Raw genomic sequence first — 12053 nt, 5'->3', positions numbered from 1 at the left:
AAGTACTGTTTGTTGCTATTCTGAACTTAGTGCTACCTGGAGCAAAGTGTCTATTTACATATTTATCGTTCGATAGCTTCTGACCTTAGTTCTCATCCCTGTTCTTTCACTGCAGTTACATCCTTGCTCTGGGGCCAGCAGGTACCATGCTCTCAGGTATGTGCATTATTCCACCAGCAGTGCAGAGTGTTTGTCTACAAATTCTCTGCTTCCTCAGAAATGAATTTGCATCTCGAACTATTGACTGTTCAAATGGAAAGCATTGTAATCTGTTTCCCCAGAGGGCTTGTCTGCAGTAACGCAACTTGCCCTGCTTATAAACAAAATTACTAGAATAACATTTTTCAAAAAGCAATTTCAAACACACAAAAAAGTTAAGACCTTCATGCATCTTTTAACACAGGTTTATTGTTAAGCTGAAACCTTCTCTGACAAGTGTCAGCCCTGAGCAACTTTTGTTAAAAAACCAAAAACACCCAAACAAAACAAAAATAACTCACAGAGTTAACTACAGACTTTTAAGGGAAACACTGAAGGATGCCTCAACTACTGTAATTAAGCTCACTCTGGAAGTTTACAGAAGCAGAATAAATGAAAAAAACCTCACCCCTTTTCTGAGGAGGGATATTCAGTATAGACTGTAGACACAAAGGTCTGAGAAAACAGGTCTTGCTGTACTCTTGACAGATCCAAAATTATATGAGCAATGCATCCACCTTATAATCTCAAATGAAACACAGGGTCCCAGGCACCTATTCTTCATACATGATTAGACTGTAGATTGCATAGGCATTACAAGATACATACTTATTCTTTTCAGAATTCTTTATGAGTAAAAGTAATGAACTTTAATCAGATACCTGCTCTCATGTTGAACAAGTACTTACTTTTCAATGTTGTGCTTTGAATTTAAAGACACCTGGAAAGTCAAAGGCTTGGAAACATCCATAGGGTTGATTCCTGTCAGATCTTTCTATTGCACTGGAACAATCTAAGAAGTGAATGTAACTAAATTCAAACTGTACACTTCAAGGTATTTCATTAATGAGGTGCAGTGCTCAGTCACAAAGTTAATTGATTAGTCCTATTTCTGTGACTGGAGTGGAAACACTAAAAGATAAGATGGGGAGGAAGAATCAGCTAAGCCTTTGAGTCACAAAAAGGCCTTATCCCTTTGATGAAAAGTGTCAGATTAATCTTCATAAATGGTCATAATTACTTGTGCCTGGAGCTCAGCCAAGTCATTCCAAAGAAAAATTAAATTATACAACTGATTGCATGTTCAGTCTCGTCTCCAGAGTGTTAGAACCCCCACAGCCCTACAAAAACATGCAAACATTTACTATATGCTTGTAACGGTAAAAGACATTTGCCTAAATATTGAGTAGGCTAATCTAGTATTTATTATCTTTTTCCTTAATAATAGTTTCACTAAAGCTTGCCTGCACAGACTGTCACAGTTACTATTAGACACCTAGTTTCCTTGGTAATCTGCAGATTACTCTCCATTCTTCATTAAACTCAGTTTTAACTATAATTAGCAGACCTATATCAGATGGGAAATTTATGAATGTTGTTGAAGTATTTTTTCCCCAAGATCTAAAATTTTTCAATTAATTAAGTTCACTTACCGGAAAAGGATTAAGTACACAGACACCGAAGCTGATGACATCTAACGCCAGAAGCAACACTCCTCTTGGAGGTTCTGAGAATAGTACTAGTCCTTCAGAAGAAGGAACACTTCTAAAAGCAAAAGCTTCATAAATCTAGTAGAATACTACTTAGCAGGCACAATCCAGTTCTCTGCTGTGATTATATACGCTTAGGAAATCAATGAACTAAACATGAAACACTACAGATTCACTCCTGTATCAGAAGTAACGGCATACATTCAAGAAAGAAATTATTTGGTCCCTGTATGTTCCTTATGCAGCTTATACCATCTTAATACCAGGCTTTTTTAGCTGGTTATAAATGGGATATTCCAGAAACATAGCATATGGAGCTTTTAAAACAAAGTTAGAAAAGGAAACTAGCTTTTCCTCATATGAGATGTTGCTTACTTCTTTTCTTTAGTTACTCCAATTTTAAATCATGCTAAGTAATGTAATAATAGCTGAAGCGTCTACACTGATTTATCTTGGCAAAGACAGGACAGCTTGCATACCACTATATTATCTGACAAAACTAATAGGATGCCAGTGTACATTTAAAAATGTAATAGCATTCTACTGTATATTTAGGAAATAAAGGCTAAAGAACAAAATATTTGTAGTATAATTTTATTCACCTAGAAACACAGGGTCAAAAGTCACAGCATGGAAGTTCATTTTATTTTGTAAACTCATTAAAAAGATGTCCATGTACAAAAGGACATTTTAACAACGTAAATGCAGACAAAGGAAAATATAAAGGTTCAACACATTAATAAAAAGTTGAGTTTTTATTTTCTTTCTGCGTAATTCCTTGCATCTTCCATACCAGTCTGCACACAATCTTAAGTACAATTGTTAGAATCATTAAAATTCAAGAGGCTGAACATAAAACCATTTGCTCTGCTATAGGAATGTGTTGCTGAAAGATACAAACCCTGTAGCGTGTTAGCTAGAAGTAAGACACAAGACTGAAGGAACTGGCTGAAAGGCTTCTAAATTGTTATTGCGCATTCATCTTCTGAGAATTCAATCTCAGTTTTCTTTCTGCAAATATTTAGAATATTCCTTAGGGAAGTAACAGCGTTAGACTGAACAGTGCTTTGTCAAAAGATGTATGTTTTCATATTGCCCTAATACATCTAATGCAGATTCAAAAATAAAAACATTTCTGAAGTAAAACCATTTCAGTCCCAACAAGTGTTTATTGTGCACCAAAATTTACAGCAGCTGTATGACAAGCTACTGTGACTTGTAATTCAGTCTTCAGTATTGGATACTCTTGACTGCAAGTTTGGACTTAAATCCTCCAGAGACTGCCAGTGAAAAGACAATTACAGAACTACATTTCTTTTTAATCTGAGCTAATCTGCAGTTTACTTTGTCCCTGTCCCCGTCCCCCCCCAAATGACTCTCAGGACTGCAAATTTTTTTTTGTAACCCCTAGTTGAGGTTTTTTTTTTTTTTTTTTTTAGATGTTTTTTTTCCCGTGTCCTCAATGTAAGCTTGCGACTGTTGAGTGTTTCTCTAGATCCACTGTTCTACACTAAGCAGAGTTTTTCAGTCAGGAACAACCCATGTCACATGTGACTCATTATACTCAGTTTCCAAATATAAGTGTCCCAACTTTCAAGAGTTAAGTAAACATCTCACGATTAACGAGAGCAACTTGAATGCCTAGAGTTAATACGCTTCCAAGATTTGTGTTTGTCCTCCGCCAGGACGTAGTGCAAGAAACAAGCCCCGCCAACATAAGGCACTTACCTACGTTACACGAGAGGGGGCAGGGGCGAGAACTCTTGTAATATACAAGTCTATTAAGAGTCTCACTGGAGAAAACATAAGATCTCGCAGACTCAGGGTACACTGCCGCTTCATTGTGTGCTGCTGTAATAAAGTCTGCTCTGTAACAGTATCAGATCCTCCCATTGGCAGCCACTTCATTAATCTTTGATTTTTGATGATCGTATTTCACAGAAACAATAAGGAAAAGCAAGAGGGTTGCTCCTTGGATAGCAGCCAGCAAAAAAAAATAATAGTTTAATTGGCAGCCATTAATATTACCTAGAAAGAATTGGGGAGAAAAAAATAAACATTAATAAAGAGTATACAAATAAAAATGTCAATCCTTTCAAGCTTAAGTAGTGAAGACTTTTCTGCAAAGCATGGGCAAAACCAAACCAAATCACATTTCCATTTGACAGCATAGTTTCATTTTTAATTATCCAGAGCAAAAGATGGAACTCCTGAGGAAGATGTGCACAGTACAAGGATTGCTTTCTTTCATGCTTCAATGCCTTAGACCAAGTACAGTCCCTGAAGAAGCTCATACGCTGTTACTGCACAATTTCTTACAAAAAAATTGCTGGAAGCTCCTCCTACCACTATAAGACCTTTGTGCAAACTAAGACGACATACATATATAAGTGGGCATGTTTCATGAAAGTCAAAACAATTTTAAAAGGCTAACAGGCTAATAATCTTCCTTTCTTCCCCCTCCATCGCCCTTGTTTTTTAAGTCTGGTTTCTTATGCTGCAAAATTGCAATGCTTTGCTGACTTCAGATAAAACAGCTAAAAACCTCAACGTGTATTTTCATATATGATTTACTTTCTTTGTAATGTAAGTAATAACAATCACTTATCAATTTTTTGAGGAGACAACTCATTTCAAAAGCAAAAACAAGAAAACATCCCTGTGCTGTGGCCACTAAAGGGACTTGAAAAAGAAATTTCTGGAAATAAAGCCCTGGACTTGTAAACTGTTCAGAAATGGCTCCCAATGAAATGCAGCATTCAAGATAGAAGCAAAGCTACAGTCATACAGGCTAGTAACTGAAAGCCTTTACCATCTTCACTAGGTATGCTTTTAAGGAGCCTGGAGAATACAGTGCAGGGATAAGGCTTTAGTCAAGAAAAAAAAAAAAGTAAGTCTCTTATGTTTTACAGCTTAATTGAAACAGGTAAAAATATGATTTTTTGGGGGGTACTATATATACTAAAGAGTCCTCTCTGGGAGCCTTTTCAGGCCTGCTTAATGCTATATGGTCTTTCTGCATCTGGAGGCCTGTAACTCCCTTCTCTGCTAAGTCAAAGATAAAAGAATCAAAAAAATGAATGCTATTAAGGAAAAAGTTTGGCAACGCTGTAGATATAAAGAAAGCAATTACTGAGATTTTATCTCAGTCTTTGTTTGGAACAAAATTTAGAATTCATGAAACCATACATTGTTTCTTTTTGGTTCAATTCACCTTTGATACTCCCTCAAAGTTGTTATAAATTAGTGATTTGTACCACATTAAATAATGTTAAATTAAGAAAGTTCATTGTTAAAACATTACTCCTCTATTAAGAAATGTGCACTAACTATTGCTGTACTTCCAAGAACAATACATTGTGGCTCATTTCCAACATGCCACATGAGCCACAGCCAATCGGACCATTATGATTATCAAAAAGGTTAGAAAGAGTAAAAATAGTCATGTATACGTTGATCCTAGCAAGCTGTTCATGGAGCATGCCTATAAATGCTCAGATTAAATTACTTTAATTACTGAAATTTAAGATTCAATTAAATGAACTTATAATAAAATTAAACGGAGTCTTTCCTTGACATTTAAAATACAATATACATGTGAATCTCCATTTCAAGAGCAGACGTGTTTAAAGAGTAGTAATTATCCTTTATGAGATGGGATATTAAACCCAGGAAATCTCAGTTTTTGTCAGAGAAATAACAGTCATTTAAATGGCAGCAACCAACACTGAAGTGCCAGCAGAGTGAACTTTCTCAGTAGATTTTGGAAGCAGTCAGTTACCTCAAATGATATCACAAGTTAGCATAAGTAGCAGAAACTCGGTGCACATGCTTATAGTTATTATACAGCATCTAATGAAAAAATTCAGAAGTCATTCATTCATAAAGACTCTTCCTTATAATTCCTACCCTGGAAGACCTAAGTAAATTTTAGATGTGAACTGGATAACTTTTAATAGTGTTACAAGAAATTAAAATTGAGTTACAAACAGTTATGATATAAACAGTTAAAACAGTAGCTCCTATGGATGCTACAAATCAAAATTGCCCACTGAGTGCTTTAACCTTGAGCCAGATGTATAGCTGCTGAGAAGGCTCGACTGTATATCGAGTCTTTGGATTAAGAAAGGTAGAAATATCCAGTTCTGACAGCTGTCCAAAGCACAATCCACTCAGCTGACAAGTTTATTCAAAACAGATGACCAATGAGTCATGAAAGGTAACATCTTCCAGTTCTAGCCTACTCTGGACATATTTAGCACAACCTAAATATTTTACCAAGAGAATATTAGGCACTGTATTCTCTTGGGCTGCTTCAGAAAACAAAGGCAAGAGGCTAAAACAGCACCATCAAATACCACACATATTAATTTGTATGAAATTATTATCCTCCTATTGAGCCCTTATCAACTGAGTTATCTCTATATAGAATTGCAGAAAAAGATGCTCTTTTAATTTTGAAATTGACTGGGGGGCGAAAAGTCTCAATGTGATTAAATTTTCATTTGGTGAGGACACTTCCATAAAGTTAAGGCTACTTGTCATCTTTTGCAGTTTTTTAAAGAAAAGTGATAAACCAAAGATGACAACTTATGGCATATGTACTGTTCCAGACAACATTACTTTTTGGTAGCATGCAAATCAAGTTTAAATGGCAAATTCTCTCATACCAAATTTAAAGTAAGTTTAGGTTGCACTTTTAAGCCATGTATACACAGTAGGTCTAGCATATGTTTTAAGAGCTTTTCACACTCCTTCTGTTGGAACTAATTAGCCCATTGATGATGGTATGATTTTCTGAAATTCCCAAGGTGCCACCTACTGGTGCCAATAATTATTTTTAACTTCAACTGGCAATACAAAGCCGACGATACATTGCACTTTAAGAGTATAAATAGCTAGCAGACAGAAATGCAAAATTAACTCATGCTAATTTCAATGAAGCCTCTTGAAACTAGGAAGCTGAATAATCACTAAGAAAGAGATGGATACATTTTATTCCCCATAACCGCAGGAAGTAATTTCAGTACTTCATACCAAATATATTCTTCTTCCACACATAATTTAAATATTTTTTACTAAAATAATACAAAAATTCATAAGTAATTTCTAGTGATGAAACACAGTAACAGCTGAGCAGGTAATTGACAGGCCTTACAGAGGCAAAACACTACCTGCATGCTTCCCATGCTTTCAGGAGGACAATGTAACATTTTGCATAGTCACATCACTTACTTTATACTTGCATGCAAAATGAAACTTTGTCTTTAACAGAACAGTAGACAAATTTATATTTTTAAAATAATAACGGTGCTAAGACTTAAGAGTTCTACATGCTTGATGCTTAACTGCTTCTGAAGGAAGCCTTCTACTTTATAGACTATGAATATACTGAAAATAACTTACCAAAATCCGTGTGATTACTCATCCAGCCAATTTCTTTAATAGAGACCAGTGCTAACAATCCAGAGCCAACAAATGATCCAATCCCCGAAAAGAAAAAAAACAGCCCCATAATAGCACTCTGCATAGATTTGGGAGCAGCTGAATATGCAAATTCTAGACCTGTATTAAAAGATAAAAAAAAAAAATGCTAAGATCTAAAAAACAATAGTAGTTTGTTCTAGTTTAGTGTTACAGAAGTTACAGCTGTATACTACTTCTGGTATGTTAAAGACCTAAAACTAGCCTTGGATTTCAGGAGACAGGGAATCGAGGTAGTGAATCCCTATCAGTTCCCAGTTCCCTCTAATTGCTTTATGAACCCTGTTAAAGGTCATCAATATATCAACCCACTAAATGGACAACATCTGAGACACGCACTTTGATCTTATTAATATTACATATGTAAAATAAAGAAATTTTCTGAGACAGCATATTCATTTTTCTATCTAAAATTATCCTCAAAGAAATTTATTAAACTAATTCTAACCTGGCAAGTTCCATGTTTCCCATTTCACTTGTTTCTGTATTACCTATCTGTTGTGCAGTATTTACAAATCACACGGCATTCCCTGCTGAGAACAAAGTACACAGGAACTGAGGGTCACTCTTGCATTGACCACAAACATTTATTTCTCACAGACTCAGGGTCTGTATCTCTGAATGTGCAGACAGAGAAATTAATTGTAGCTGGAAAGGCAGTAATTAGTTTTAATTTAATTTTGATCTAGAATTCTCTGAGCTCATTGCTTGCTGGCCTATTCTTTTTAAGACTTGCAGAAATGGGACTTCAAATTTAAAGTATCCTTACTCAAATTTCAACCAATAAAACCAAGCAAAACATACCAGTGACATCAATTTGAAAATCTGTGCTACTGAATTTGACTACCAACAGAACACACTGGGTTAGGCTCTGCCTTGCAAAGACTGATGCCCATGATTAACTCTCCTTTTTAGAATAATACTCCTGTCAAAAAATCAAATGGGATTATTCACAAGAGACAGTCAAATACATTCTTTGCAGAGGTTTTTCTCTGACAGCTGAAATGCTTGTTTCAAAACAGTCTGCTTCGTACTGAAAATTAATGCTACCTCATCTAACATTTTTTCTTGGCACAGAGAGCATTATAGACCTGACAATGGCACAAATCTTACGTCTTGCATAATACAGGTATGCTTTATTTACACCATTAGTGGTATTTGACTTTTGCTACTCCAGACAGAGTTTAATAGAAATACACTGGCGTTCCTTTTCAAGAAAAGGCTTAACACTTCAAGCCAGATAGGTCAATTTGCCTGTTGTGAGGGCAGAACTTTGTTCTTGTAAAAGAAACGGAACTATATGTTCTCACTGATCTAACACCACTCTGCACTGCCACCTGAGAAACCTCTGACAACCAACACACTGCTTCTCTTTTCCTTTGCAAAACACGTTAGAATGGGCCAACAGCGACCTGTCCGTGATTCTAGAAGGGAACTGAAACATTCTTCGTGCAACTCGGCTGTGTGGGTTCCTGTAAATTCAAACCATAATGAGAGAATCGCTACAGAGATGGACAGACATCTGCAAATGGAGGGGGCGGAATTATATTTATGTTGAGAATTAAAAAGTCAATTTTTTTTCCTACGCTTTGCCGCTAATATAACAATTGAGATTTTTCAAGGAGTATCTTTCTGGCCAATCTCACTTAAAGAAAAAAAAGTAGACTACTCTCAGGATACAGTAGCTTATTTTTTAACCTCTTGTTGAGTTATCATAGCTGCCACAAGTCTCAGAGTATCAGTCACATTTTGGTCACCAGGCTTTTGTACATTCTGCACAAGTTAAACTCAAGTGTATCACATGAAAGGATCTGGCCCATTTCTTCTCTTGTTCATTTTACAGATATACTGGACGCGAGTGTTACAGCTGGAAAAAGATGTTACGACTCAAAACAAAAACCAAAATGGGTGTAACACTATACACTTTTTGCAACAAAATAAGGCACGTTTCTAAAGTTGAATAATGTTTCCAGCAACCCTAATATTTAATCTGACATAAAGAATAAAAAAATCTTTTCTTTGCCTTCGGAGATATTTTTGCCTGCTGGCAGCCATTGATAACGATTTCATGCTACCTCAAAGAAGCAGTTTTGAAATGAAACCCTCTAGTTGGTGTTGTCATGTGAGATTACGATTCCCAGTTAAATAAGGGTGCTTTAAGAGGCTTGACAGAATAATACAAAAGATTAATGCAATGTGTGTTATCTTTTTAAACGTACCTCAAGTGTAACTAATGTGGCTTAATAAGAATATGCTTAGTTTTACAGTAAACAAAAAAAACAGATGTATGTTTCTACTCTTATATTTAGTCCCTTTTTGCTCAACAAACATTTCCAAATCACTATAGTTTTGTAACCATTAACACTTTGCTTATTTTAAAGCTGAATTTCATAGCACAATAGACGCCTTTATCAACTTTTAATATCAAATTGGTAAAGAATATCTATTAAGTCTTGAGAGGCCTTCTTAAAGATACTAAGAATTCAGTTTAGATAACAATCAGAAGGCAGGAAAAAAAGCTTTGCAAAACAAATCAAATGAAAGTGTAATACACAAAGCAATTAAGATCTGCATAGTATTTCTAGTTCAAAGAAAGAGAAGCATTTGCATTTTTCCTAACATTGATCAACAGTTTTAGAAGTTACAAAGCTGTTGGTACAGACCCAGCAAGTGCAGAACAGCAGAGTATTCACATAAGAATAGTGTAAGCCTTGAAGACTTTACTTCTCATGAAGAAGTCCACTAAAGCAGTTGAAAAAAACAACCCTCAGTTTGGAGTTCAACAGAGAATGCATCAAGTCCTTGACCTTTCCACAACCTGCAGATAGGTTTGTTATTTTTTCCTTGTGAACACCTATAAAGAAGTAACAGTGCCTGACAGAGAAACAAGAATGTGTAAGACGAAGAAATTTATTTACTTTTGCATGAACACTTGCATTTCTGATAAGTCATCTGTTTATCTGAGTTCAAATTTAATTGGCACAATCCCTAAAGTTCTAACTAAAGGTAACTCATTTTACTCTTTTATTAAAAATGCTAAATATAGCCTTATTTTTAATAAGTAACTCAAGCAAGACTTCCATCTTCAGATTTTATGTGTTCGGATTTGTGATGGCTACTGTTCACACATAATTAAATGTACTGTAATATAGGACAGCAATGACTATGCAGAGACGTCCTCTAGCAAAGGATACATATTGATTGCACTGCCAAAGCATACTTTCCATTTAAGAATCTGAAGTGTTTAGCATCTTGGGTCTTAGTGTGCTTTAAAGATAATGAACTCTCTCCACATCTTACTAGTTGTTTACTGAAGCAAAGGACTTGCCTATGCATCACTGGGGGGTGGAATCCACACGAGGAACCAGGAATGGGACCCTTATCAGATATCAGACAATGATCTCAGACCTTCAGCCATTTGACACTTACAGGTTTGTCTACAATACTGACTGCTGCAGTACAAAAAGTGAAGAACTAGGATTTCAGCTGCTGCAATTCAGTAGGACCTTACGTCCAAATCTTGTGTTCACTGTCACAAAAGGTTGTGCTAGGTGCTGGTTTTCAGGTACATGCTGTGTGCATGCACAGAGCTAACTGTTGGAGGACCTGCATTCACATTGCAAACAGGACACTCCCAACAACAACCTGGTGTGAGATGTCAACCTACCAGTCCACCAGGAAGGAAAGAGTACACTAGTGGTGCATTTGAATGCATACCGCAAAACTACAAATCCACACCAGACAAAGCCATAACTAAAAAGAATTCCTCCAACATACTAAATAACTAAAGTAGAGTTTAATATGTGATGGATATGTCTAATTCTTCCAGTCACATGAAATCCCAGGCCGGACAGCTGGAAGAAAAACTTAGAGCAAATGAGCAGATGATAGAAAAAACCCCCAAACCCACTTCTTTCTCTACTTGCCAAGCAATCCAACCACCTTGTTTTATTTCCTAACAACTGTGATGACAGTAGAACACACGTAACCAGAAACCCAACGGAGTAGAAGTTCTCTGTTCCACTACGAGGGGAACAAATGGGCCCTGTGACAGCTGGGACTATCACCAGCAAGACCTTACAGAATTACAGAATCTCATTTTAACCCACTGTGCTTGCCCAGGGTGAGGAATGACAGTAACCTCCTACAGGGGAAATGAAACCAGGAAATTCTGTCATAAGGAATCGAAGAAAAGGAGCTATATGTAATGCCAGTTTGAATGGATGATCTTCAAAGTTCAATACTCTGAAACAGTATTTCAACACATTAATAAGTAACTACAGTTGAGCAAATACTAAATGATTTTTAAATCAAGTCACTGGAGGAGTTTTGATATGTTACATCAGGTACCTCTGCAATTCTTTTTAAGTAGTATCAGAATAGCTACTTCTATGATCATGAAAGGTTTCTGTTACTGGTAACTAAGCATTGCTCCCAAGCACTAGATAAGTAAACACTACTAGAAGATTCACAATAGCATTTCAGTTGTTTAATCAGAGTAAACCAGTGTTAGGCATACCACAGTGACAACAGATAAGTTGCCTGTGCTTTCCTCCTGCTAATGAGCCCTGCATGTATATGAAACAGACCAGAAAATAAGATTTTATAGCCCTATTCACCGTCTCCTCCCACTTCACTTTCAGCTTAAAAATCAATATGATCACGCAGCTGTCCACTACATCACACAGAACAGTATTAAGAAATTTAAGATCTCTTGCATTTGTTCAAGAAAGGCAAGATTTGAACAGTGTTTCAGTTTGCCTAATATCACACTGAAGTACTAAAACAGCTATAGAAAAACTGATCTATAAATAAAGCAGATAAAACTGTATAAGAAATAGCTACTTCACAGATGTAAAAACTCAAGTAAGATGAATTTAA

The 12053-nt window shown here is 36.0% G+C and overlaps 1 protein-coding gene across 1 annotated transcript in view; it reads right to left on the bottom strand.

The window, feature by feature from the left end:
* Positions 1-3143: 3143 nt before the first annotated feature.
* The window catches only part of SLC15A4 (solute carrier family 15 (oligopeptide transporter), member 4), a 30582-nt gene continuing 21672 nt past the window's right edge, over positions 3144-12053 (bottom strand). Inside the window, exons 7-8 of the mRNA XM_010581744.1 lie at positions 7095-7253; positions 3144-3716 (exon numbers count right to left, since the gene is read on the bottom strand). Of these exons, the coding sequence (XP_010580046.1) occupies positions 3568-3716; positions 7095-7253 (308 nt within the window). The 3' untranslated portion in view covers positions 3144-3567. The remainder of the gene's footprint in view (positions 3717-7094; positions 7254-12053) is intronic.

Source organism: Haliaeetus leucocephalus, unplaced genomic scaffold (assembly GCF_000737465.1).
Source record: "Haliaeetus leucocephalus isolate CR32 unplaced genomic scaffold, Haliaeetus_leucocephalus-4.0 Scaffold802, whole genome shotgun sequence".
NCBI lineage: Eukaryota > Metazoa > Chordata > Aves > Accipitriformes > Accipitridae > Haliaeetus > Haliaeetus leucocephalus.
This window is presented reverse-complemented; position numbering and strand designations above follow the sequence as displayed.